A 26,767-nucleotide genomic window follows, 5' to 3' on the forward strand; every position below is an offset into this window, starting at 1 on the left:
TGATTCTTGGGATGGCAGGACTTTCATATGAAGAAAGACTGGATCGACTAGGCTTATACTCACTGGAATTTAGAAGATTGAAGGGGGATCTTATTGAAACATATAAAATTCTAAAGGGATTGGACAGGCTAGATGCAGGAAGATTGTTTCTGATGTTGGGGAAGTCCAGAATGAGGGGTCACAGTTTAAGGATAAAGGGGAAGCCTTTTAGGACTGAGATGAGGAAAAACTTCTTCACACAGAGAGTGGTGAATCTGTGGAATTCTCTGCCACAGGAAACAGTTGAGGCTGGTTCATTGGCTATATTTAAGAAGAAGTTAGATATGGCCCTTGTGGCTAAAGGGATCAGGGGATATGGAGAGAAAGCAGGTACAGGGTTTTGAGTTGGATGATCAGCCATGATCATACTGAATGGCAGTGCAGGCTCGAAGGGCCAAATGGCCTACCCCTGCACCTATTTTCTATGTTTCTATTGCACGAGGACTCCTATGCGCCTCTGATGTTTGAACCTTCTCCCCATTTAGATAAAAGTCTAACCAAAATGCATTATCATATATTTCCTAGCACTATATTCCATCTGCCACTTTTTTTCCTATTCTTCCAATTTGTACCGCAATCGCATTGCTTCCTCAGCACTACCTACCCCTCTACCTATCTTTGTATCATCTGCAAACTTTGCCACAAAGACACCAATTCCATTATCCAAATCATTGACAAACAATACCAACCCCTCAGGAACACTAGTCACCGGCTGCCAACCAGAAACGGCCCCTTTTATTCCCACTCGCTGCCTCCTGTAACAGGAAAGACTCCGTAAGCCAGCTTGATCAGTTAATAAGATTACAATAAGAGCATTCCCTAAAACCAGGACCTTCAGAATAAAAGCTGCCTCATCTTGGCCAAAAAAGGGCGACCTCTTGTTTTTTTAAGCAGTGAGTTCTAATTCATTCTCTCCACACCCATCCTGCCAGAACCCCTCTAGATCTTATGCATTTCAATCAAGTTCCCTCCTCATTAGTAAACTGGCCTATTGCAGTTATCAGTTTAGTAAACATTCTCTGTACTTTTCCAAAAGCATTAACGTCCTTCCTTGGATAAGGAGACTAATACTGTGCAGAGTTTTCCTGATGTGGTTTCAAAGCTTGTTGTAATCTTCCTGTTTTTGTATTCAATTCACTTAGCAATAAACAAATACATTGCTAGATTGCTTAATTATTGTGGATGGGTGGCATTCTCCAGTGCGCTCCTCTTCCGATGAGATGCTAGACTGCTGATCAATAAATGCAGAAAAAATCCCATGGTTTAATTCATAACTACAGAGAATTCAACTCCATAAGCCCATGAAAACAGTGAATGTCCATTTAACCTAAACCTTTGCTTCATTTTATTCACTGATCAGGGATGTAATGTTGAGACTTTATAAAGCACTAGTGAGGCCTCACATGGAGTACTGTGAGCAGTTTTGGGCCCCTTATCTTAGAAAGGATGTGCTGAAACTGGAGAGGATTCAAAGGGGGTTGACAAAAATGATTTCAGGGTTGAATGGCTTGTCATATTACCAACGTTTGATAGCTATAGGCCTGCATTCACTGGAATTCTGAAGGATGAAGGGCAACCTCATTGAAACCTAATGAATGGTACAAAGGCCTTGACAGAGTGGATGTGGAGAGCATGTTTCCTATGGTGGGAGAGTCTAGAGAAGAATAGAGGGGTGTTCTTTTAGAATGGAGATGGGGAGGAATTTCTTTCCCCAGAGTGGTGAACCTGTGGGATTCTTTGCCACAGGCAGCTGTGGAGGCCAAGTCATTATGGCAGAGATTGATAGACTCTCGATTGGTCAGGCATGAACAGATATGGGGATAAGGCAGGTGTTCAAGGCTGAGAGGGAAATTGGATCAGCCCTGATGAAATGGCAGAGCAGAATTGATGAGCCAAATGGCCTAATTCTGCTCCTGTATCTTATGGCCTTATTATACTGTAGTTTTGGCAACTATATTTCACAAAGTAATGACTGACTCCAGGAATTCATAAAACATATTTATATCTCAATATATTTTAAAAGCCTTCTCAGATTATTAACAGAATGTGCAGAGAATGGTGTGAAATCAAAAAGTAACTAGTGAGTGGGAGTTCAGTGGATGAAAACACTTGCTAGTGACTGAGGGCAGAGGAGAATGGCTACACTGACTCAAGCTGACAAGAAGGCGACAATAACTCAAATAACCATGTGTTACAACAGTGGTTTGCAGAAGAGCATCTCTGAATGCACATCGAACCTTGAAGTGGATGGGCTACAGCACCAGGAGACCAGGAACACACACTCAATGCCCACTTTACTAGTACAAGTGATACCCAGTCACATGAAAAGTCTTCACAAAAACTGCTTGTAATGTAAATTGTAAGTGATTAGTATTAAAAAGCAGTTTCATAAACTGTGCTGAACAGAGCTCTGGTTCAGAGGAGGCAACTTGGAGATATAGTTTATGAACTGATGTGACCATGAGAAGTATTTGTGTGCATTAGCCAAATCTAATATAATGGGGCTATGTTACAAAGTAGTATCGCACAGAAACAGACGCTTTGGCCAAACTCCTTCATACCAAGGTGCCCATCCTAAGCTAATTCCATTTGCCTGTGTTTGGCCCACATCTCGCCACACTTTTCTTACCTATGTATTTACCCAAATGTCTTTGAAATGTCGATATCGTGCCTACCCCAACCACCACCGATGGTGAATCGTTCCAGATGAACAGCATCCTCTGCATGAGGCTGTCTCTCAGGTCCCTTTTTAAATCTTTCCCCAGTTATGTCATCCCCATGTTTTTGGTTCCCTCCCTGGGATGAAAAAGATCCATTTTGCCCTATCTTACCCTCTCACGATTTTATTAAACGCCGAGACCACCCTTCAGCCTCCTGTGCACCAAGGAATAAAGACTTGCCCTGTCCAACCTCTCACCATAATTTAGGCCCCCAAGTCGTGGCAACAATACCATAAATCTTCATTGCACATTTTCCAGTTTAACAATGTCTTTCCTATGACAGCGTGACCAAAACCCCATACAATACTCCAAATGTGGCCTCAGCAACATCCTGTAAAACTGCAACATTACTTCCTGATTCTTATATTCAGTGCCCTGATGGCTTTAAGTTCAAAGTTAATGTATCAAGTATACACAACCCTGAGATTCATTTTCTTGCTGGCATACTCGATATATCCACAACAAGATGAATGAAAGACCGCTCCAACTGAGTTCAACTGGTGTGCAAAAGGCTGCGCAAATACAAAAAGAAAGAAAAAATAACAATGGTAAACAAATAAGCAATAAATGTCAAGAGCATGAGATGAAATGTCCTTGAGAATCCAGTGGCGGGGCAAATAAAGTTGAGTGGTGTTATTCCCTCTGATTCAAGAGCTTGATGGATGAGGGGTAATAACTATTCCTGAACCTGTTGGTGTGGATCCTGAGGCTCCTGTACCTTCTTCCTGATGGCAGCAGTGAGAAGGGAGCATGGCCTGAATGGTGGGGGTCTTTGATGATGATTGCTGCCTTCCTGTGACAGGGCTGCATGGAGATGTGCTCAATGCTGGGGGGGACTTCACCTGTGATGGAATGGGCTGTATCCACGACTTTATGCAGACTTTTTCATTCAAGGGCATTGGTGTTTCCACACCAGGCCATAACACAATCAGTCAATATACTCTCCTTTACATATAAAGTTTGCCAAAGTTGAAGGCCAATGTGCCAAACACCTCCCCACCCTGTAATTCCACTTTCAGTTCATTATCTATTTGTATTCTTGGGTTCCACAACACTTCCCAGAGCCCTATCACTCATCTACCCTGGTATGACTACCCAAAATGCAACATCCTTCACTTATTTGAATTGAAAGCCATTTGCCTGTCATTAACTGACTTGTATAGCTGGTCAAGATCCCCCTTCCATTTTTGATATCTCCCCCTCTACCTCCATATACGATACTATCTGGTCTAGTTTCAACTGCAGACTCACCGACCATGTCTTGTACATTTGTGTCAAAATCATTTATGTAAATAACAACAAAGGTTCCAGCACCAATTCCTTTGGCACACCAGCAAGATGCTTCTCAGACTGGAAGCCTGATGGTCTGGTGTTTAAAGATCAATTCCAGTAAGAAGGACAAGGATGGAAGTATTAAGAAACCCCAGATGTTGTGAGAGGTGGTCAATTAGTCAAGCAGAAAAAGAAAACATATGTAAGGTTTAGGAAATTAAAATCAAAATGACCTCTGGATAATAAAATTAGAAAAGAACTCAAAAAGCCAGGACAGATGGAGTCCTTGGCAAGTAGTATTCAAAAGAATCCCGAGACATTCTATACATACATCAAGCTGGGTATCAGGCAGGAACTCTCAAGGATAAAGGCAGGAACACGTGCTTGGAGGCAGGGGTGGTGGGTGAGGTCCTAAATGAGTACTTTAAAATCAGTATGTACCAAGGAGAGTAAAGTGGCAGATGGGGAGATCATGTGGAGCATGCTAATTTGCTAGGGCATTTTGAGATAAAGGAGGCAGTGGTGGATCTCTGATGGGATATACCCCTGGTTAAGAGAGGTAAGTGATAAGATTGCTGAGGGCCTTGACTGATACCTTTGTGTTCTCTCTAGCTGCAAAGTACCAGAGGACTAGTGAGTAGATGTTCCATTATTCATGAAGGGAAATACGGATAATCCTGGAAACCAGTCTGGAGATCAGTGGTAGGGAAGTAACTGAAGAGGATTCACTGACATTTAGAAAACCATAGTCTAATTAGGGATAGTCAGCAGGGCTTTGTGTGGGGCAAGTTGTGTCTTACTAGCTTGATTGAGTTTTTTGAAGAAATAAAGGAACCCTGCTTGATGATCAGCATAGACTCAACAGTTTGAAGGAAATGTTTGATGACTTACAATGAGAGCTTAGAGTCTTACATTGTATGGCCCCTTTTGTAAAACTGACTTGTTCAGGGCTAAGCAGAGCTGTGATCCAGTTAGGAGAAGAATCCTGAAAGTGGGTTTTCCAGATGCAGCAAAAATATTCTCTCCTCTGTTTGACTAACCCAGCATCAAGAGAGTCAATACAGCCGGCCCTCCCTATCCGCTGGGGATTGGTTCCGGGACCCCTCACGGGTACCAAAATTCGCGGATGCTCAAGTCCCTTATTCAACCTGTCTCAATTCGGTAGATCTTAGGACCCAGCGGAACCCCAGACCTTATTTAATCTGTCTCAGTGCGGTAGACATTAAGACCCAGCGGCAGAGATTTGAATCCGCAGTGTTTTTGTTCACGAAAATAATCACGATCATGATTGAAAATAAAGTGGAAATAATAAAGCAGTTGGAAAGAGGTGAAACGCCATCAGTTATTGGAAAAGCATTAGGCTACAGTCGGTCAACGGTTGGAACAATTTTAAAGGATAAAGTGAGAAAGGCTGTGTCCCAATGAAAGCTACAATTATTACTAAGCAACACAGTGGTTTAATTATTGGGTTTTGGGGTTTTCGGTTTTTGATCCTCCACATTAACCCGACACGGTGGAGAACGCCCTCGATAGCGGCCTGTCACTGGATCGAACTCAGGAAGAAGTTCCTGAGTCTAGCACTGAAACATACATTCTTTAAGTGTTTTATATGCATAGAAAGTTAAAATATACACTATATACTAAGACAAACGTTTGACTAACTGACGCTAAATAATACCAGATGTACCTGTTCCAACTTACTTAGTAAGAGAACTTACGATTTTGTTCGATCCCGATCCACGATAACCCTCGCACATTCTCCCGTATACTTTAAATCATCTCTAGATTACTTATAATACCTAATACAATGTAAATGCTATGTAAAACAGTTGTTACACTGCATTGCTTAGGGAATAATGACAAGAAAAAAAAGTGCTGGAGAGAGAACTTCCAGGTTTTCATGATTCGCGGTTGGTTGAATTCGTGCATGCGGAATTCGCAGATAAGGAGGGCCGACTATGTTAACATGAGAACCAGCCTATCCAGCAATGGAGGTTGAAAGGAATGTGGAAGACCTTAAATGGATATTTTGCATCTGTATTTACTCAGGAGATGGACACAGTCTATAGATGAGAGAATGCAACCGTGAGGTCATGGACCCTCATGAGGAGGAGGTGTTTTCTGTCTTGAGGCAAATTAAGGTGGATAAAGTCCCCAGGGCCTGACAAGTGCTCCCTCGGATCCTGTGGGAGGCAAGTGCAGAAATTGCAGGAGGCCTAGCTGAGATATTTAAAACACTCTTAGCCATAAGTGAGGTATCAGAGAATTGGAGGATAGCTAATGTCATTCCGTTGTTTAAGAAATGCTCCAAGAATAAGTCAGGAAATTATAGGCCTATGAGTCTGACATCAGTAGTGGGAAAGTTATGGAAGGTATTCTAAGGGACAGGATATGTAAGCATTTGGATAGACAGGGACTGATTAGCAATAGTTAACAGCTTTGTGCGTGGTAAGTTACCAATCTTACAAAGTTTTTCAAGGAAGTTACCAGGAAAGTTGATGGAGGTAGTGGATGTTGTCTTTGACAAGGTCCCGCATGGGAGGTTGGTCAAAAAGATTCAGTTGCTTGGCAGTCAAGATGTTGTAGTAAGTTGAATTGAACACTGGCTTTGCGGAAAAAGCCAGAGTAGTTGTACAGGGTTGCTTCACTGAGTGGAGGCCTGTGCCTAGTGTTGCACTTTGGAAGGACCAGCCATGGTAAGGGTTGCACAGTGAGCAGTGGAGCACTGAGGAGTGCTGTGGATCTTGGAATATAGATCCATAATTCCTTGAAAGTGCCAACACAGGTTATTGGGGTTGTAAAGAAAGCTTTGGTACTTTGGGCTTCCTAAATCAGTGTATTGTGTACAGAAGTTGGGATGTTATGATGAAGTTGTATAAGATGTTGGTGAGGCCTAATTTGGAGTATTGTGTGCAGTTTTGGTCACCTACAGGAAAGATGTAAATAAGATTGAAACTGTGTAGGAAAATGTACAAAGATGTTGCCAGGAATTGAGGATCTGAGTTATAGGGAAAGGTTGAATAGGTAAGGACTTTATTCCCTGGAATGTAGAACATTGAAGGGAGATTTCTAGAGGTATAAAGAATTACGAGGGATATAGACAAGAGTAAATGCAAGCAGGCTTTTTCCACTGAGGTCAAGTGAGACTATAACTAGAGTTCACAGATTAAGGGTGAAAGGCAAAATGTTTAAGGGGAACTTCACTAAGAGGGTAGTGACAGTGTGGAACAAGCTGTGGAGCAAGTGAAGGATGCAGGGCTGATTTCAACATGAAAGAGAAATTTGGATTGGTACATGGATGGGAGGGATATACAGGTCTATAGTCTGGGTGTAAATCAATTGCACTAGGCAGATCAATGGTCGGCACAGACTAGATGGGCTGATGGGTCTGTTTCTGTGCTGTAGTGTTCTATGACTATCTGAAATTCTCTCACCAAAGATTGGATGACATTCTCAAAACTGAGGAGGGGTTTTTATTAGACAAAAGCATCAAGGAATACAGTTTCCCCCGCTATTCCAAGGCAGAGCGTCCTATGAAATGGTTCGTAAGCCAGAATGTTGTAAAGTGAAGAAGCAATTACCATTTATTTATATGGGAAAAATCTGTGAGCGTTTGCAGACCAAAAAATAACCTACCATGTCATGCCAAATAACGCATAAAACCTAAAATAACGTTAACATATAGTAAAAGCAGGAATGATCTGATAAATATACAGCCTATATAAATGTAGGAATACTTTTCTGCAATTATCGCAGCACCGCAGTGAAAATCTCACCCAAGCGCTCTCAGCAGCACTCGCGGCAAAAACACTCGGCGCAAGCTCTCTCGGCAGAAACACTCTTTCCAGTAACCTTTAAGCTATAAAGCTGCCAAGTGACACATAAAAATACACAGCCTATATAAAGTACAAATAATGTACGTCCAGTGTAGTTTCACTTACTGGAATCAGTAAGACAGCGAGCACACTGATGATGTGTTAAGCTGAGTCATCGGAGGTTGGGGTGGTGGGAGTTAGAGGAGACTGGGGTGTCATCGTCATCTGTTTCCATCAGGGCAGGCAGGTCACCTTCTTCTATGTCTGCCTGCCTCAATGTCGAAGGTCGAGTTTCGTTGTCTGATGTGGAAGGCTTGAAAAACGACGGTATGCTTGACTGCTTAGCCTCACTCATTTTTCTATCATACAACTCTTTGTAAGCACTCAAACCATCCTGCCAATATGCCCTAAACCTACGTACCCTTCAAAATTAAAGTCATACTTTTCTGTAATCATTGCAGCATTGTCAATCGCAGCGAAGATCTCACACAATTGCTTCACGTTCAGTTCCTGGACGTCTTCACTACTGCGTTCAGCTTCAATTGTTATCCCTTCCTCTTCATCAGCTCTTCATCTGTCAGTTCTTGGTCATGGGATGCCAAAACCTCTTCAACATCATCTTCGTCAACTTCCACAAACCCTTAGCCAAACTCACTATATCCTTACTTCGTTCACCACAATCGAAACGATTAATTATGTCTAGTTTTACACTAAGTGTAACATCCTTACAAGCTCTTTTAGGCCTTTCCGATACCTTATAACTCATCTTGCTAACGGATGAACAAAATAAATCGACATAAAGCACAGATGCTCACAGGCACGTGTTTAAGCAATGCCAGCTAGAATGCAGTTCTGGAGGAGAAGCTTGGCTGTTCGTGACACGCTGCCTTTTCTCATAACAGTGAAAACTCCTTCTGTTAGCGAAAACAGGTAACTAATGCAGGTCTTTCGTAACAGAGAGGTGTCGTCGAGCGAATGTTCGAAATACGGGGGGGGGGCACCTGTATAGATCAAAGAAGTCTAAATGGGGGATGGGGGGGGGAGAGAGAGACGGTATAGATGGTCAATCTCAACTTAAATAGGGGAACTGGCATGGCAGGTTGAACAGCCTACTCCTGAACCTACTGAATTGAAAACTTGGCAACCCTATCATCTCTTAATAAAACTGGATATGTGGCTACGTGGAATGCTCTGCCCCAGAAGGCAGTGGTGGCCAAGTCTCTGGATGCATTCAAGAGAGAGTTAGATAGAGCTCTTATAGATAGCGGGGTCAAGGGATGTGGGGAGAGGGCAGGAACGGGGTACTGATTGTGTATGATCAGCCATGATCACAGTGAATGGCGGTGCTGGCTAGAAGGGCCGAATGGCCTACTCCTGCACCTACTGTCTATCGTCTAAAACTGGAGACTGGAATTGGACTGGAGATACAAGAAGTAAATACAAAAAGCATACTCAAGGCTTTTATAAGCATATCTATCTTTGATTCCTTTTTCCACTTCACTTCGTGTCCATATGTATTCTCACCGTCAACACTCCTAACTTCAATACTCGAACTCTAAACTCTTTCTAATCCCTTGGAGGATTACTGCTCATCCTGCCTCAATGATTACTGGAGGTTGCTGGTTGCAAGATTATTGGCAATTACAAAGGTCCCTCGTGCTCTGCTAACACTGGAAGTTCTATAATTCGGATTATGATTTAAGCTTGCAAACCTGCCACATATCCAAATTATCTGTATGTCACTAAGTTTCACCAAGCTTACTCAGCAATTTTCTCTTCCTCCACAGGGGGTAGAGAACATTACCTCCACGGAGTAGCGAAACAAACTTCCACAGTGTCAAAGCAGTTCTCTTGAACTCCTTCCTCAATGAGATTTCACCTCCCAGGTCAAAAGCTCAGTCCTTCTTTTGAACTGAAGACGGAGGCTCAGCCATTTTGGCACCACTAAGCTTCACTGCAGCACATATTCTTCTGTAACCTTTTGCAACTTCCTTTGGCATCCTATTTCTCTTGCTACTTCTACCCAGTTTCAAATCAGCCAACGAATTTCCTATACTCAGCCTTCATTCACTCATGCTGCAAAGCTGCCACACTAAGACCTCGATCTCAGCATTCCACATTTTAATTTACTCTTCCTTCACTCCCCACTCCAATTAGTTTAACTACACTTCAATTAGTTTCAATTAGCATACCTTCAAGATTAGTACAGCCAGTTTGAAAATTAACAGCAAAGTGCTCCAACATCCAGGTTTCTTTCTCACACTTCATCTTTTTATGAAAATAGTATTACCATCACTTTATCTAGTTCCCCATCATGGGAGGCATTGACGCTCAAAACAGCCACTGCTCAGCCCAACTTTTCAGCTGAACTGATTTCAACTCCTTCAACTGGTGCCTCAGACCTCTAGGGATCCTGACCCCACATACTGTCTGTGGCATTTGCATGTTCTCATTGTGACTGTGACTTTCCTCCCACACCCAAAGAGATGCGGAAAGGTTAAGCTGCTGTAATAAATTTTCCTTAGTGTAGGTTAATGTTTTTGAAAAGTTATGGGCATAAATGAGACACAAGGTGGTACAGGGAAATCAGGAAAAGGAGAAATGGGAGCTAGCATGGATCTAATGGGCTAAATGGTTTCCTTCTTTAGCATTACAATACTTACCCAAATTTCACAGGTACACGACACAACAAGGGCCAGCAATCAACAAGGGGATCCAGATCACATTCACAATTGCAATTTAGTAATACAGCACTGATAACAGTTTAAACAGTTAATTCTAACTGTGACAATAATAAAGCAAGTGGATGTTATTTTACTTGTTTATGAAAGGACAAACACCATGGATGCAAATCCCAAAGATCTTCTAAAAGCTGCAGGATGTAATAAGATTTATTACAAAGTTTGTTCACTGTGCAGTTTTATTTTTCCAGAGCATTTTAACTCCAATCAGAATGAAACAGCCGATGGCCTCAATATGAATCTAACAGATGCATCTTTGATCTCAAACCACTGACTTCAAATGCCATAAGGTCTAGTCAGCCTTGGCCTTAGTAAGTCTGCAACTAATTTCCTTACAAAGCACGTCTTTAATTTCATGAGTAATATTTACATTATATTGCACTGGTCATAGAGAATCCTTAACTTCAAATATGGGATATTGTTCATGAAAGTAGCAAGCCATCTCAAATGTAATACCACAATTTACAAAAGAATTTAATAAAATTCAATGATCTAAGATTACCAGAAGGCATCAAACTACCTATCAGGTACTGGAAATCAGTGCTTCATACTCAAAGCAAAAAGAAAATTCCCCACAGACTTGAGAGAGATTTCTCAATAACGTAAGGTGAAATTGAGTAAAATGTTTAACAATTAAGGCATCAAAATTGTGCAGGAAAAAATATGGTTCACAAGAGGGTTAGGAGACCAAATGGAAATAAGTGTGAGTATTCAAAATTACAAGGTAACTGCACCAACCTCTGCTCCACCTATCAGTTTTGAGGTCTGACGATGTTTAAGGTTTAACTGTAATATTCGAAAACTAGAACACTGCCTTGGACAGGAGGAGGAGGAAGAAATGCTGGGTTACTCCTCTCCCTCCCGGTAACTTTTAACATTGCTTTTACACCTGCATCTTATGGTCCAAAAACGTTCAAAGGATCTTCAAAAATGTTTGCAGTTTTGCCTTCTGCTGTGCTGATCGGAATGGCAGTCTGGTTTGATTTGGTCTTGGGTTTGAATTGTTTCTTGGAGCTGTCTGAGGATGAGGATGAAGCAAAAATATCATCTGAAATACAAAGACATCAACAACTTAGACAGGAATACATGCATTGCAGACCTAGATTTAAGCATCTAGAAATAACACTGCAGCTGGAAAGATGGTCAGCACGGGAAGGAGAGTGAAAACAAAAATAGGGATACCACTCCTCCAGACTCTTCAGCTGATCACGGTGTTGTGTAAAACCTATGCTCCATTTGTTAAAGAATGGAGCAGGAAAAATGACAGCCAGATGTGCAAGCTATTTGCTGAGGCTATTACAAATTTCATGAAAAGTTTAGTCATGCACGTACAATGGAGAGAGTTTCACTCTCATTTGTTCAATTGGTATTAAAAATAGTAATACTGAAATAGTATCGAATAAAGTAGAACAAAAACAGAAAGTGCTGCAAACACTCAGATCCAGCATCTGCAGTTCTGGTTTTGCTTTCTCCAATTATGGTCCCTTTTCTCACCAGAATAACAAGAATGATGAAGTTTATTAAGGGGAACATTTAGTTATCCCAAACAGAGTTAGGCAGCAGATATGGGGAAATCAATGGCAAGATACAGTAAATACTGTTAACTCTGTGAACAAAGGCTAAAGTGCAGAGATAGGCATCTTGGGCATTATTATCTTTTCATATCACTTCCTCAAGAGACAATGGCATTGAGCAAAGAACGTTGTTCTTTAGTTCTGTTCACTCTAGGAGGTAAATTCAGCACATCTGTATGATATTTGAGCTCAATGGGCGTTCACCTTTAAAGACTTAAACATGCTTAAATGTACCTTCAATTGGATAAAAGTTAACTTCCTAAACAGGAATAATTGTTGAAACCGGCTAAGCAATTAACCAGCGAAATGCCTCACAGCACTAGAGACCTGGGTTCAATCTGACCTCAGGCCCTGCCTGTGTGCAGTTTGCATGTGCCCCTTGTGATCTCATCCTCTATTCCCTCCCAGATCCTAAATGTTCACAAGCCATTGTAAACTGCTCCACTTATGCAGCTGAATGGTACAAATTGGGGACAGCTTATAAATGTGGGAGAATTTAAGTGGGATTAATGGAGGATCATAGTAAATGGTTGCCTGATTGACTCAGTCAGCTGAAAGTCCTGCTTTGTGCTGTATGAGTATATGAAAGAAAAGGCTTTAAATAATTCACTAGCATGGTGGAATGGAGGAATTAGAATGGCTCTCTGCAGAATCAGCATTGGTACAACAGGCTGACCAATCTTTCTCTGTGCTTACAGAATTTTAATAGAATGGAGGGAAATATTCAAAGCAAGTCTCTCAAAGGTCAGTGCAGGTTCCACTGGTCTTTCGGACAATGGGAGAGGGATGGGCAATCAAATCAGTGGCCTGGACTTGGGGATACGGTATTAAAATAACTTTATCAAGAAACTTTGAAATTTAGTACTGAGACAGCACGTCCATGACAGGGGATAGACTAGGAACTTACAATTAATGTGCTTATTCTTTTGGAGAGGAAGCAATGAAGATTCTTTGCCGTACAATTCTAGAACACATTGCTATACGGGTTGTTAGGTATGGTCCCTTTCTCATTCTGTATTTACATACCCATGTCATCGTCAAATATTGACTTGGTTTCAATCTTCTTCCTGCTTTTCTTCTCTTTTGGAGCTATTTTTATGTCAGCAAATATGTCAACATTGTCATCAAAGAGGTTTACATCAGTGTCACCCTCGTTCTTCTTCTTGGTTAGGGTGACAGATTCTGTGGCAAATAGGTCATCCTAACACAAAGGAAAAAAAATCTCAGCAGGCAATACCCAAAACTTACTAGCTGTATGAACTACTTCACTATCAGAATTTTTCATTGGTTACAGGTAACCAGTTCACATTTAACAAATAAAAAAATGTTACCTCAAAGATGTCTATTGATTTTGATGTTTTTGTTGATGGTTTAGTTGTCTCCAGTTTTGCTGTTCCAAAAAGATCTTCATCTTCCTCTTCAAGGAAAGCAGGTTTGGGTTTCTTCATGGCTTGTTTACTAGACTTGAAAAGGTCATCTTCGCTAGGTGCAAACATTGACTGGACTGGTTCCTTACTCGGCAGCGTGTCCTTTCTGATCTCAGTTGGGGCAGTCGGTGGCTGCACCAAGCTCGATTTAAATGAATCACCTGAACTAAAGAGATCAGAATCAAGATCTACAGTGGCAGCAGAGAGTGGGTCAGCACTTTTATCAGGGGATCTTTCAATTGGCGACGTTGGCGCTGCGGAGAGGGTCTTGTCTGGACTTTGTTTCACAGAAAGACCTGGTGCAGAAACCTTCTTTTTCACTGAAGTGCCATCAATTTCTGATCTCTGGTCCACTTCTTCCACCTCAGCAGACTGTTGAGCTGCCAGTCGCCTTGCCTCCCTTGTTGGAGGTCGACGCTTCCTTGCTACTTTTGCACGGTTCTGCAAGACAACAGAATGGACTACCACTGAATATTTTAGCAACAAATGTGACCAAACAACAGACAGAGCCCATAACATTTACAGTTAAAGTATAGAATGTACATTACACAATAAATATTCTAAACTTAGCACAAAGTAGTTGGATACTCCAACTAATGACATCTAAATAAATAGCTACTTCACAATCATTAATAAACTAGCTATATTGGAGGTCATCTGGGTACAGTAACTTACCCATTGCTAGTTAATGACAAAATAATAAACAACAGGGAGCTAATGGGTACGTGTGTGAGAGAATGTAGCGGGGGGTAAAGGGAAACAAGAGGGAAAAATGGGACATGTAAAGTTGCTCCCATGAGAACTGGCATGAACCTGTGGACAAAATGGCCTTGTACTCAGGAGTCATTTCAGATGCCAAGATATCGCAGTAAGATTAGCGATACGCTGGAGAGGAGTTCTGTCATCTACATGATCCTTGAGTACCAAGAAAGAGAAGGCAGCCATTAGGCCCCTCTAACCTATGCCGTGTCCTCTACTTGTCTTAATTCCCAAACTCTCAATGCACTAGCCTAACACAATTAATCTGCCACTGTTCTTCATTTTTAATTGACAATTAAAATATTTTATGGGAATGGAACAGTCTCATTTTCACAACCCTAAATGTTTCTTGACATCAGCTCCAAAGCCTTATTCCCACTTGTTTGGACCTGCCCACTGGATAAAACATCTTCACCTTCTGGTCCCAATCATCTCAATGAGTAATTAGATCTTTATGTAATCTTTCATGCCCAAAGTCTGCAAACCTAGTTTGTAAACTGCCCTCACAATTTAACCCTTTCAGACCAAATAAAATTCTAATGAATTTGCCAGGTTCTCCAACCAAGGCCAAAATAACATTCTTCAAGTGTTACATCCAGCATGGAACACAGAGCTTGAAAGCAAATCCAAAGGTGCTTTAGGTCCGACTTACTAAGCAGTAAGGAAACAGTAACACCAGTAACAAAACAAATTTAGTTTTTGCTCTATGAAAACTCCTTAAATAAAATTAACTCAGTCTAAACAATTCTAAAATTTGTTTAAAAAAAGTGTTCTTCATATCTTTCATCTTGAACAACGGAAATTGGCTGGTTAGCTTTTCTTTTCCCTCCAGGAAATTTTGCTTTAAAGAATTTCAGATCACTCATTTCCTGGAAATAGATTGACTCAACACCAAACTAGCAGCTGGATGCTCAAGAAATTTACCTAGATTTAATTCATCGACTTGCCTTTTCAATATTTTTAAACAAATTCTTCAACCTTTCTATATTTGAAATGGAATGGGTGGTATGGTTCCTCTCAATGGTTTAGGCGACGATTGTTGTAAGGAAGTTACCTTTAACGTCAACACAAGATAATTAAAATCCTATCTGGCTAAATATTTTAAGTTTTGTCAAATCTTACCTTATTAACACTGTGCAGGATGTCCACCTGGACGGGTTCATTGAGATTCACACTGCCCTCACCCAGTGGGGATTCGGGAGCTGTGGCAATGTTTGTGGATAGGGTAGATGGAGGTGAAATTGATGCAGACCCAGGAATAATGCCTTGAAACTTGGGTGACGCTCCTGGTAGGAGGCTCGCTGTATTTATCGCCAAGTTTGCCTACAAAGAGAAAAGTTTTAGGGAAACAGGGGATATGACATACTCAAAGCCATAAATTAGTGGCAAGGAAGGAAATAGTCCAGCATGTGTAGACTGATTTTAGAGTGCAGCTAGAAGCAGAGTGAGGTGCTGTTAGCTTTTAAGCAGCAAAGACCTGTGAGCTTTGATACTCAATAATGGCTTGCACAAGACTGGTTATAAAGCCCATTCATGCACCCAACACTGTAGCGTGCTGTAACTTCTGTTACAGATTCTTTAAAATTCCCCTGGTGCTTGGTGCTAAATTTTGCTGTCAGTGAAACTTCAAAGTGTAAGAAAAGGTACAAGGCCCCTCAAGCGCTATTTGCCATTCAATATACTGCTGGCCAGTCCTTGAGGTCTGTCCCTTCATTCACTTTGTGCTCAAAAACCTAATATCTGAATTTACTCTGCAACTCTCCACTGCATTTCAAAGTGCACAATTCCAGTTTTTCAACCCCAAATTTCTCATAGTCCAAAGCAAATGCCTCCTTATCTTGACACACCAGTCATTCAAAATGGAGAAATCACCTTTAGCCCATCAATCACTCCTATAATACAGTAGTTTGTAGGAGGGGGAAAAACAAACTTAAGCCTCGGATCCTGCACCTCATCAACTTACAACACATGGAGAATCTTTAAAGCCCTGGCAATCTCCTTTATTTTGCAAGATAACCTGCCAAAGTGATAGAAAGCCACACACAATCTAAACATTCCAGATTCGACCTCTGATTTAAGAGATGAGAGGGCCGTGATGTGGCAACAGTTTGGGTCAGCCTGGGAGTAGAGGGTTCAGGTTGGGTGATCCTTTTGGAGTGGAACCTATTTTTGTAGGGGTACCCATTACAAAAAAGGGCCACATTGGATGGGAAAGGCATCAAATTAGTAACTGTAACTGCAACACTCCACAATCTGAAAATCAGGTAAACACAGCTGCAAGGAAAGTCACTGGGGGAGATTTAGACAAAATCTGCTTATCTCATTGTAACACCTCATCTGCATTCAGTGACCACTTTATTACTTGGAATCTGGTGTAGTCTTCTTCTGATGCTGTGGCCCACTTCAAGGTTTGATGTGTTGTGTGTTCAGAGATACTCTTATGCACACCACTGTTACACCGTGTGATTAGCTGAGTTACTGTCACCTTCCTGGCAGCTTGAACCACTTTGGCCATTCTCCCCTGACCTCTCTCATTAATAGGGTGTTTCCATCCACAGAAATGCTGCTCACTGGATTTTTTTTTCTGTTTTTCCACAACATTCTCTGTAAACTCTGGAGAATGCTGTGTGTAAAAACCCCAAGGGATCAGCAATTTCTGAGATACTCAAACCACCCCATCTGGCACCAACAATCATTCCATGGTCTAAGTCACTTAGATCACATTTCTCCCCCACTCTGATGTCTGGTCTGAACAACAACGAAAGCTCTTGACCATGGGTTTGCATGCTTTTACCTATTGAGTTGCTGCCATGTGATTGGCTGATTAGATATTTGCATTAACGAGCAGGTGCACCGAATAAAGTGTAAGTTACCCAAGTTGCAGTTACTGCAAGTAGTGAAACCTGGCTGCAAATACTTAAAGGATACCAGTCAGCACCAACATAAAACACCACTGAGGAGCTCTGAGGCAAAGAAGTGATTGCATAAAGCAGCAAGTGTCCAAGGTGACAAAGATCTTAGAAAGAAGTCACAAAATAAAGTTACTTGGAGCTTTCCAATCCGAGAGGAAGGTCCTTTTATTTTGATGGGACCCATATTGGTGTGTTTCTGTGGAGGGAGGGTAAACATCAGGAAATGATGAGAGAGCAAAATAGTTTCTCATTATAACCCTCATTTTCCCTTCTCATACTTCTTTGAATTCTCGTTAACAGTTTGTACATATGCTCATTATCACCTTATCTTTCTTAAGTAATCTCCAGAGAGGCTTTTGACTTGCACTCCTCCTGCACCTTCCCCCTCCCCCACACGTTATCTAAAGGTTGCTGACCAGAAACATTAATTGTTTCTTTTTCCACAGATGCTGCATGACTGGCTGGGTTTTTCCAGCATTTCTGTTTTTGCTTCATTGCTTTGTAAGTTTGGAAATGCCAAGGCTTACCGTGTGTACCGCAGGCGGCTTTTTAGATACTGCACCAAAGAGATCTTCATCTTCTTTGTCTTCAAAAATATTGGACTTGGAAGGAGATTTTGCAGATGATGGCTTCAAGTAAAATTGAAAATTAAAGCTTTAATAGTGCTCATGCTCGATGACTCCAATGAAATACAGGTTATAACATTTAAACATACTCTGATTATGCCAATCAACTCTGATGCATGTGTTCTCAAGTGTGATTTACTATTTTTTAAACCTGCACAAATGGACCAACTACAGATTATATATAATCTAATCAGAAAACAAGGAGATAGAATTATTGAATACACATTGCTTATTCCAGACACATATCAGAGATGACAGCGCAACATACTAAGTTAGCCTCCCTCTCGCCCTTCCTGATCAGCAAATCTGAACGATTCTAATTCTCAATGGAACTGCTTCATTTATTTTTATCCCCACCATAGAAACGTGGAAGCCTCTGCTCACTGATCACATTTCCTTTTACATTAATAAAAGTCCTGTTATAAATGGTAAGTGATAATCAGATGGTTGAAATCAGACTTAAGAACAGAAAATGTACATGCAGTAAGGTCAGGTCACATTTATGAACAGTTTAAACAAATTTACATTTTAGTTCACGGATCCCTTGTTGGAACAGGGAAAGTAAAAAAAAAAAGTTAGCACTGAGTTGCGGAGAAGACAGGTGAGGGATACATAGAGCAAAGGAAATATCTCCGAAAGGGTGAGACTAGGGTTCCCATGGGAACTTATTAGGTCAAAGGGCTAAAGGGTACAGTTAAGGAGGAAAATGGAGATAAGGGCCATAGAGGGCGCAAACAGTTTCAGAATGCTGAGTTGTATCACACACCCAGCAGGTCAGACTGAGGGAGTAAAGCACAGCAAATGCTACAGATGGATTAAGAAACTGACAGCTTTGATACAGATTGGGAAATTATCTGAAGCTGTAGAATTTGACACAGACGCTGGAAAGCCATACCTGCCCCAAGGAAAGAGGAGATGCTGTTTCTCAAGATTATCTTAGGCCTTGTTATAACAATGCAGGAAGTCAGGGTCAGGTAAACTGGAATGAGATACAGAATTAAAGGGACAGGCAACAGGAAACTCCAGCCTGTGGTCATTTGATCTGCTCTTGGTGTCTCCAAAGTATAAGAGGCTACAACTCTGAACACCGAGTACAATATACTTGTTTGGAAGTGCAAGAGATTAACTACTTCACTTGGACAGACTGTTTGGGTTCTGGATGGTGGGAAGGAAAGGGGTAAAGGAACAGATGTTGTATCTCCTGCAACTGCAAGAGAAGGTGTCAAAAGAGGAAAAGCTGATGGAGAGGAAAAAAAGAGGACCAAGGGGTAGCAGAGGGACTGATCCCATTGAAATGCTGAAAGGGAAGCAGGGCAGAATGTGTGGCTGGTGATAGAATTTTGTTGATGCTGTAGAAATTGCAAAAGATAATCTACTGAGATCATGGAGAGTGAAGGGAACTCTATCCAAGAAGAGAGGGAATGAGAGTGGCAAATAGATGAAATGTAGAATAGGGACCTTAGATGTGAAATATCAACAGTTTTATTTAACATAGATGCTGCCTAACCAACTAGGTGTTTCCAACATTTTACATAATACATTGATTGCAAGTAATTTCTGGCTGACCAACACTTTGGGAATGATTCTAACAAAGCCTCCATTTAAAATGTTTCCCAGCATAGGCTCTGACATTTGTACATCCAGCATTTATTAGTATCATTTCTGACAGATTAACCTTCCTCTTTATTACTACCTTGGTGCTGTTGAACAAGCTATCGGTTGTGTCGAAGAGATCGTGACTGGGAAGCTCCACAGCCTTGGTCTGAGGTGGCGCTGGAGGGTTAGTGGGAGGCTTCATTTGTGTCTTTTTAACCTGCAACACAAGCCCAGGGTCAACAGGCATGAAAAAAAGTTGTTTTTTTTTGCTTCCTATTCTGTTATTTATAAGAACTCTATAAGCTTTTATGAATCATATCACCCTATCCCTCACACATTTTTAAAATAGGCTTATAATTTAATAAACTGACATTGAAAGTGACACAAAGAGTGAAGTCAAAATATTCACATATTTTCAATACCAAATTCTAAAGTTAGTGGGGGTTCAAGAGCTTATGAACAGATCTGCACACAGAGTATCAAATGGGAAAATCCAGATGGTGAGAAGAGGCTGGTATTAATAATAACTGTTATTAATATTATTACTAATAATAGAACTCAAACCTATACTCACCTGACAGCCAGTCACTAAATGCTAATCACTACCACTCATTTCTTGCCCACACTCAGAGCTAATGCAGTATTATCCACTTTACCAGCCAAGACACCAGTGATGTAGCATCAGCTGCTTCTGAGCATCAACAGCTCGTTACCACAATAACACGATATTTTGAGCACAATTACAATGAGCCTCAGATCCCAGGTTCATTCTATGAACGCTGGCGTTGGAAGAAATGTATTTTAGAAACTGTTTTTATATCTTTGAGCTTATCAGAACAATGCAGCACCGTGCACTGCCTACTGCTTTGTCAACCCCAAACAAGGCTGAAGGTGCACTTCTTCCCATGGCTTCCATGAGGCAGAAAGGATGGGTAAGAATTGGATACAGTCTGTTCCATGGTCTCAAATGTACTCAGTTAGCTTTCCCAATGAGCAATAAGTTATAAATATCTCTGGTAGTGGCTCTCAGGTATTTTCCCAGACGTGGAAGTGTGGTTAGCTTCACCAATGCCACTCACACTGCTTATCTATCTCACTGGCTGTTTGAGACTACTTAAAAAACAAGTGGACAAATTTCCACATCCACTTATTGTTGCCTTCCCTCAGCTTTACTAATGAATCTCTCCATTCTTCGTATGAATTTATAAATCATACAGACATTGGTAATAGACAGCATAAGCATTCTGGATCACAGAAGGGGGGGGGGGATCCAAGAATCACCAAAAACTCTTCAAATATTTAAGAGAGTTAAATTTTGCGAGATCGAGATTTTATAAGATTATTACCAGACTGTTTACTGCTCCAATCCACCCTTCTCTCACCACAGCTACTGATGTAAAGGGCTTTCTAGATCATGGAAGACACCACACATAAATACAAGTTGCTTTTTATTCTCCCCACCCCAGTCACAGATACAGTATTTTTCAATCTACAGGTTATAACCAGATTTTGTACAATAATCTGCAAAGAATCATAACCTGACCACTAGGCACAGGTTATTGAAATCAGCCTGTGCTGATTCGTCTCACTGTACAATATGTTTCTTTTCCTTTGTTCTCTGAGCAAAAGGGAAATGGTCCAGGAAGCAAGACTGGAGCAATTCGCTGTTACTACTCTGTACATGGACCTGATCGGTCTTTTTGTCAATTGCAAAAATTATTTACATTAGGATTTGCAGCATCCTAGACCAAGGAAATCCAGATGTTTCAGACACACTGTGAAGAACAGGTGCCCAAAAGATTAAATATTACATTTTTGAAAAAAAGACATTAAAGCATTGGATACTCCGCAAAAGAAAACTTACTGCACTGCTATCAGGACTGTGACATCTCCTTCCCTTCCCTCAACTCCTACTTTTCAGATCTTCGGCATTGTGACTAAAGTTCAAGGTTTCTCTACAGCACAGAGTTGAAGCAGGGCTGCTCACTACTGACTAAGCTGAGAAGTTAGACCTGGGCTCTGTGTCGTACCTTGTCAGACCAGGCAAGTGACCATGGTTGGGAGCAAGTGACCTAAACGTAGGCCATACGGCTCAAACACAGACTCCAAAGGCTTTGCATGACTGAATTTTACCTAGTTCACAACCCAAGCCTCTCGATAAGTGCTCCATGCTCAATGTGACCATGTTCTAGTATGTGACAAAGACATCAGGACTTCCTCTCAAGCACATTCAAACCACAAAAAATTCCCACACATTAAGAACAACACTACACAGATATGAGCGCAACACTATTCTTAGTGACATCTAATGGACATTAGAACAATTAAGTTCAGAACTAACTAACCTCTGGTTTCTGAGCATCAGCAAAGAGGTCAACATCTGGATCATTGTCCTTCTGCTGGTGGTGACTGAACAGCAACTCTTCATCCTGGAACACCCTGGTACTCGTACCGCTCTCAGGAAGCTGCAGAAAAGAGATGACTGCTGCCACTTGTGAAGCATTAATTGTGGCCTAGAGCAAGAAAGCTGTTCTGTCGTTTACCTTTTCATCATGAACTAGATTATGCTGGCTAGCTGTATCCTCCAGATCCTCATCATCCTTGTCATCAAACAGACTTACTACTGATTTGCGATTGCTCAGCAACTCCTCCTGTGAACTGGGGCTACTTGACTTAGAAGTAGTATCAGCTCCCTGGGAAGTTACATCATTCGAGGTCAACTGAAGAGAAAAACAAATGACGTTTACTGAGATAGTTCAGTTGTTGCAGCAACACAACAACTCTTTAGAAAAGGGACACCAGTGTCTATCTACTCTGATCTAGGTGACTCAGATGGTTTATGGTTCAGAGAAATCTGGGCCAAATGCTCAAGTAGAGAACTTGTTTAGCATGATCAGCAGGGCTAAAGAGCTTAGCTAGCATCAAAGATCTCCACCATCCAGCCATGCCATTTTCTTGCACTATCTTTGGGTATGAAGATCCACGCCACCAGGTTCAACAACAGCTAATTGCTTTCAACCATTTTGTTCCTGAAATAACCTGCACAACTCTAATCACTAGCTCAGTGTAGCAACACTGTAACTGCTTTGCACTATAATTGACTTTTCTCGTTCTAATTATGTTCATTTGATAATGTTGTATCATCAATGATATTTATTTTTTTTTTGTAAATGTGACTCTAAGGCTTAGTTCCTGTGATACTGCTGCAAGTAAGTGTTTCATTGCACCTGTGCAGATGACAATAAAAATGACTTCCCACTCTTAACTGCCCTGTACTGGCCAAAGCTCCTCAGTTACGTTGAACCGTCTACCAGAGTCACGGTGACCCACCATCAGCTCCAGGTGCACTACAAATGCAGTCGCAGAATACACAATCTTCAAAAAGTATTCTGCAGCTTCATATTTGTTGTTGATTTGAGTTAAGTACCAGTTTGGTCTTTTCTTGTTGCTGCAGGACATCGATCCCAGCAAAAAGAGGAACTGCACCCGGTGGCCTTTTCTTGGTCTCAACCTTCTGTTCCGTTTGGCTTTTCCCATCTGATTCAACAGAATCATTTTCCACAGCTTTGCTGAACACTGTTGACCCCTGAGGAGCTGCGGCAGGCTTTTGTCAAAACAGAGAACACAGTATCAGTGTGAGAGTTTAAGTTGCGTTACAAATGGTTCAAAGGAAGCACTTAAGAACAATCTCTTAAACAACTCTATGGCATCCCCCACCCCCAATTCCCAATGGAGCACTTTCTTACTATAGTGCATTCTGATTATCCCTGTAATAAATCACACCTGTTTGGTCATTGCTTATATTGATAACCCACATTAACTTCCAGTGCAGTGGCAAGTTGATATTACAATTCCCCCCTCCATCATACCATTTTCTCTTCTATCCATGACCTCATGCATCCATACAATCTTCTTCTCGGACCTTGGGCTAATTCATTCAATTCATCTATAGACATCTAACCTCTTTTTGGAATTCTCTAAACTTCCAGTTCCCTTTCTTCCTCAAAACGCAACTCTTTGACCAAACATTTGATCCTTTGCCCTAATACATGGGCAGGTGTCAAAATTTGATTTATGAGAAACCTTTGAACTTAGAATATCTGTTCTGTGTATAAACACAAGTTATCTAAGAACCTGTTCCCATTGTGCAAACCTAATTAGCAAATCCAAAGGCTAACTGACACAGAGAAAAGAATCCTCATGAATATATCATGCCATTAATTATCAGTGATCTCAGTGTTAACAGCCTTAAAGTACTCTTTGTTGTACTTACTACACTGTACTAAAATTATGATGAGATGCAGTGGCAGCTTTGGTCCAGATTTTGTTCTTACTGAGTACCATGACAGCACATCCACAGAGCTCAGGAGCAAGTACTAGGCCAATCTACCAACTGCTGAGAAGCCAATGACACGGCTCTACCAGAAGGAAGACTCGCTTCTGCAATGAATCGAGATCCAAGGTCCAGTCATGAATAGAGGTCATTGATGTGGTTCTGGGATAAGGTATAGGAGTTCCTTTTGTTAACAAAAACATTTTTCAGTCAATAGCTTCATACGGCATTTTAAGTGTTAATACCTGAGCAGCAGGTTTGCTGGCTGCCGGCTTAGATGCAAAGAGATCATCTTCATCATCATCTTCAAACAAAAGAGAAACTTTTTGGGGCTTTTTCTGGCTGAAAAGAGAAAAGTAATTAAAAATAAAACCTAGAAAGGAGGCCAGAAATCTCTTTCCATTAACATCCAAACTCCTTAAATGCATTTGAAGTCTCAGCCTGTACCATTGTTCTCAAACTCAAACATCAGGGAACAGGGAGTTGAGCGCCATGGATATTAAAAGGTAATGCAAGGGAGGGAAAGGGCATGTATGATTAATGATAACATGTTTTCAAAAAGTATGACTTTCTACAACAAAGAAATGCTTGAAGACTAAAGTACCTTTAATTAATCAAAACACAACAGCAGACAGATTACACGTGACATGGTCAATGTTTCTAGATATCTAAAGTCAGTAGATATGATGGAATCTCAATACAAAAGCCAAATAACAAGTTGTCTGCTTTACCTTTAGATCCATAAATAACACCAAGATATAAGAACAACAACTATCTGAATTTAGACTGAACGAAATAATTCTGGAAGGAGTCCCGATGAAGAGTTTTGGCCCGAAACGTCGACTGATAACTCCTTTCTCTAGATGCTGCCTGACCTGCTGAGTTCCTCCAGCATTTTGTGTGTGTTGTAATGTTGCAAGCCCCACTTTATATCTTGTGCATTAAAGATGACCAGATGTCCGAGAAATATAGGTGCTTTCTATAGATGTGCTGGCAAGTCCAAATAACACGGCACATGCTCCCCCAGAAAGCATATTGCATGGGCAGCAATCCTGTGGCCTGGATCATGGTACTAGTTTTGTTGTCTTGCTTTCCCTTCTACTAGTTAGGAGTCTGCACAGCATTGCATCATTCCTGTCAATACTATGCACAGTGTCACCCCCAGCAAGACAGGCTCTTACAATAGAGGACCTTCATTTGCAAGAGAAGCTCAACAGAACAGATCCTTTTTGGAGGAGGTTATTACTATTAAATTCTTTAAGCACCCTACAAAAGGAGGCTACATTTCAAACTACATATTCAACTTTTCACTATGTGCTTCTAAAATAACTCCATAGTCTCACCTTTCCTTCCCAGATACACCAAACAAGTCCTCCTCCTCAGGATAATCAAACAGACTGGTCTTCACTGCTTTTGAGGCGGCAGCAGCCTTGGGTGTCACTTCCTTTGTTAGTGAAGTCGGTGAGACCTCAATGCCCACAGCACGCTCTGTCACTGGCGAACTTGAGCCTTGCCAGTCACCCTGCAGTGAAAACACTTATGAGAAGCCAACTGATTGAGAAAATGGGCAAGGTGTGCAGACAAACTCGTGCTGGTGTGCTGGTGAAAGGGCGGTTAACTTAAAGGAAAACATTAATACACCTAAATGTTGAAAAATTGATATTATGATAAGGGAGAAAAATAACATGGATTTTCAATACTTTTAAACTCGGTTTGCATCTCAGCTGGAAAGTACAGAGTTTATTTACAGGACCCAGGGATCTTGTGAAGGGTGATTAGAGAAGCCTAAAGCAAAGGTTAAGAGAATATTGACAATGTCCAAAACTATGAAGGGTTATAAGTGAGGCATTGTTTCTCAGGCAGAGGAAACCATAACCATACATCAAAAATTGAAGATAGTTTTTTAAAAAAATCCAGGGGACATAATGCTGACTTGTTGTGTCAAGGACATTTAACAACTTTCCAAAGGAAATTGAATATTTCTGGAAGGCACAAATTGCAGTGTAGCAGGATTAATTGGATTATTTTGCAAGCGCTGATAGTTGCAATGAGGTAAGTGGCTGCCTTCTGTCCAAATTCAGGCTCACAGCACGAGCCTGAATGAGAGGCAACTACAGGATGTAGAGATTAGCAAAAGTTGAATTGATTAAGACCTAAACATTGGAGTAATATTGCTAAATTCTTGCCATGATGGGGGGGGGGGGTGGGGGTGTTGAATGGACAGACAAGAGTTGGAGGAATAATCTAGGATGTAGCTGAGATTCAAGGTTCACGTTTTTAATCATGTGAATTTTGAAATATACTGTGAAAATGCATCACTTGATTCAACAACCAAGACACTGGGGGGGCAGCCCACAAGTGTCACCATACATATGGTATCTAAATCGTCCAGTCTCCTTACCTCATCACTGTCAAATAATGCAGTGGATTTTAAGTTGCTGGGCGCGACTTTGGATTCATTCTGTTGCTGAGATTTCTTCGATGCAGAACTGTCCTTTGAAGAAATGGCACTGAAGAGGTCACCCTATAAAAACCGAATGCAATCTGAAGGTAGGAGCAGCCTTGCACGAGGAAGCTCTTCCACTCATTCAACATTCACATGCAACGGAGAAAACAAATACTCACTTTGCCAAAGTTAACCAACGAGGTCCTACTCACAGCCTATTTGAAGCCTGTGTAGGCCGCAAAGGTTCTGCATCAATCATTATAATCTTCACATAGACACCACCCATTAATACAGATGAAGCGTAGCTATTAATCTGAACTTTTGCAAGTGAGTCACATTTACTTTCTAGATTTACCATAACTGGCAAAAGGACAAGAAAGATGCAGATATAAAATGAAAATCTGGCAAATTACTAGGATCTGGAATGATTTGAATCTGCAATGGAACAGACTCAAAAGCAAAAAAAAAGATGTGTGAAATGATTTTTTTTTAAAATGCAGGATTACA

General features: G+C 41.1%; 1 protein-coding gene across 6 annotated transcripts in view; it reads right to left on the bottom strand.

The window, feature by feature from the left end:
• Nucleotides 1-10,719: 10,719 nt before the first annotated feature.
• The window catches only part of washc2c (WASH complex subunit 2C), a 71,911-nt gene continuing 55,863 nt past the window's right edge, over nucleotides 10,720-26,767 (bottom strand). For all 6 annotated transcript variants that reach the window (XM_059946294.1, XM_059946297.1, XM_059946293.1 and 3 more), the window contains 13 exons: nucleotides 26,216-26,338; nucleotides 25,158-25,336; nucleotides 24,060-24,156; nucleotides 22,909-23,085; nucleotides 22,025-22,201; nucleotides 21,827-21,946; nucleotides 19,579-19,698; nucleotides 17,787-17,888; nucleotides 17,393-17,455; nucleotides 15,470-15,670; nucleotides 13,493-14,029; nucleotides 13,188-13,362; nucleotides 10,720-11,635 (listed from right to left, as the gene is read on the bottom strand). In XM_059946294.1, coding sequence (XP_059802277.1) covers nucleotides 11,484-11,635; nucleotides 13,188-13,362; nucleotides 13,493-14,029; nucleotides 15,470-15,670; nucleotides 17,393-17,455; nucleotides 17,787-17,888; nucleotides 19,579-19,698; nucleotides 21,827-21,946; nucleotides 22,025-22,201; nucleotides 22,909-23,085; nucleotides 24,060-24,156; nucleotides 25,158-25,336; nucleotides 26,216-26,338 — 2,223 coding nt within the window. In that variant the 3' untranslated portion in view covers nucleotides 10,720-11,483. The remainder of the gene's footprint in view (nucleotides 11,636-13,187; nucleotides 13,363-13,492; nucleotides 14,030-15,469; nucleotides 15,671-17,392; nucleotides 17,456-17,786; nucleotides 17,889-19,578; nucleotides 19,699-21,826; nucleotides 21,947-22,024; nucleotides 22,202-22,908; nucleotides 23,086-24,059; nucleotides 24,157-25,157; nucleotides 25,337-26,215; nucleotides 26,339-26,767) is intronic.

This window comes from Hypanus sabinus, chromosome 21 (genome assembly GCF_030144855.1).
Source record: "Hypanus sabinus isolate sHypSab1 chromosome 21, sHypSab1.hap1, whole genome shotgun sequence".
Taxonomy (NCBI): domain Eukaryota; kingdom Metazoa; phylum Chordata; class Chondrichthyes; order Myliobatiformes; family Dasyatidae; genus Hypanus; species Hypanus sabinus.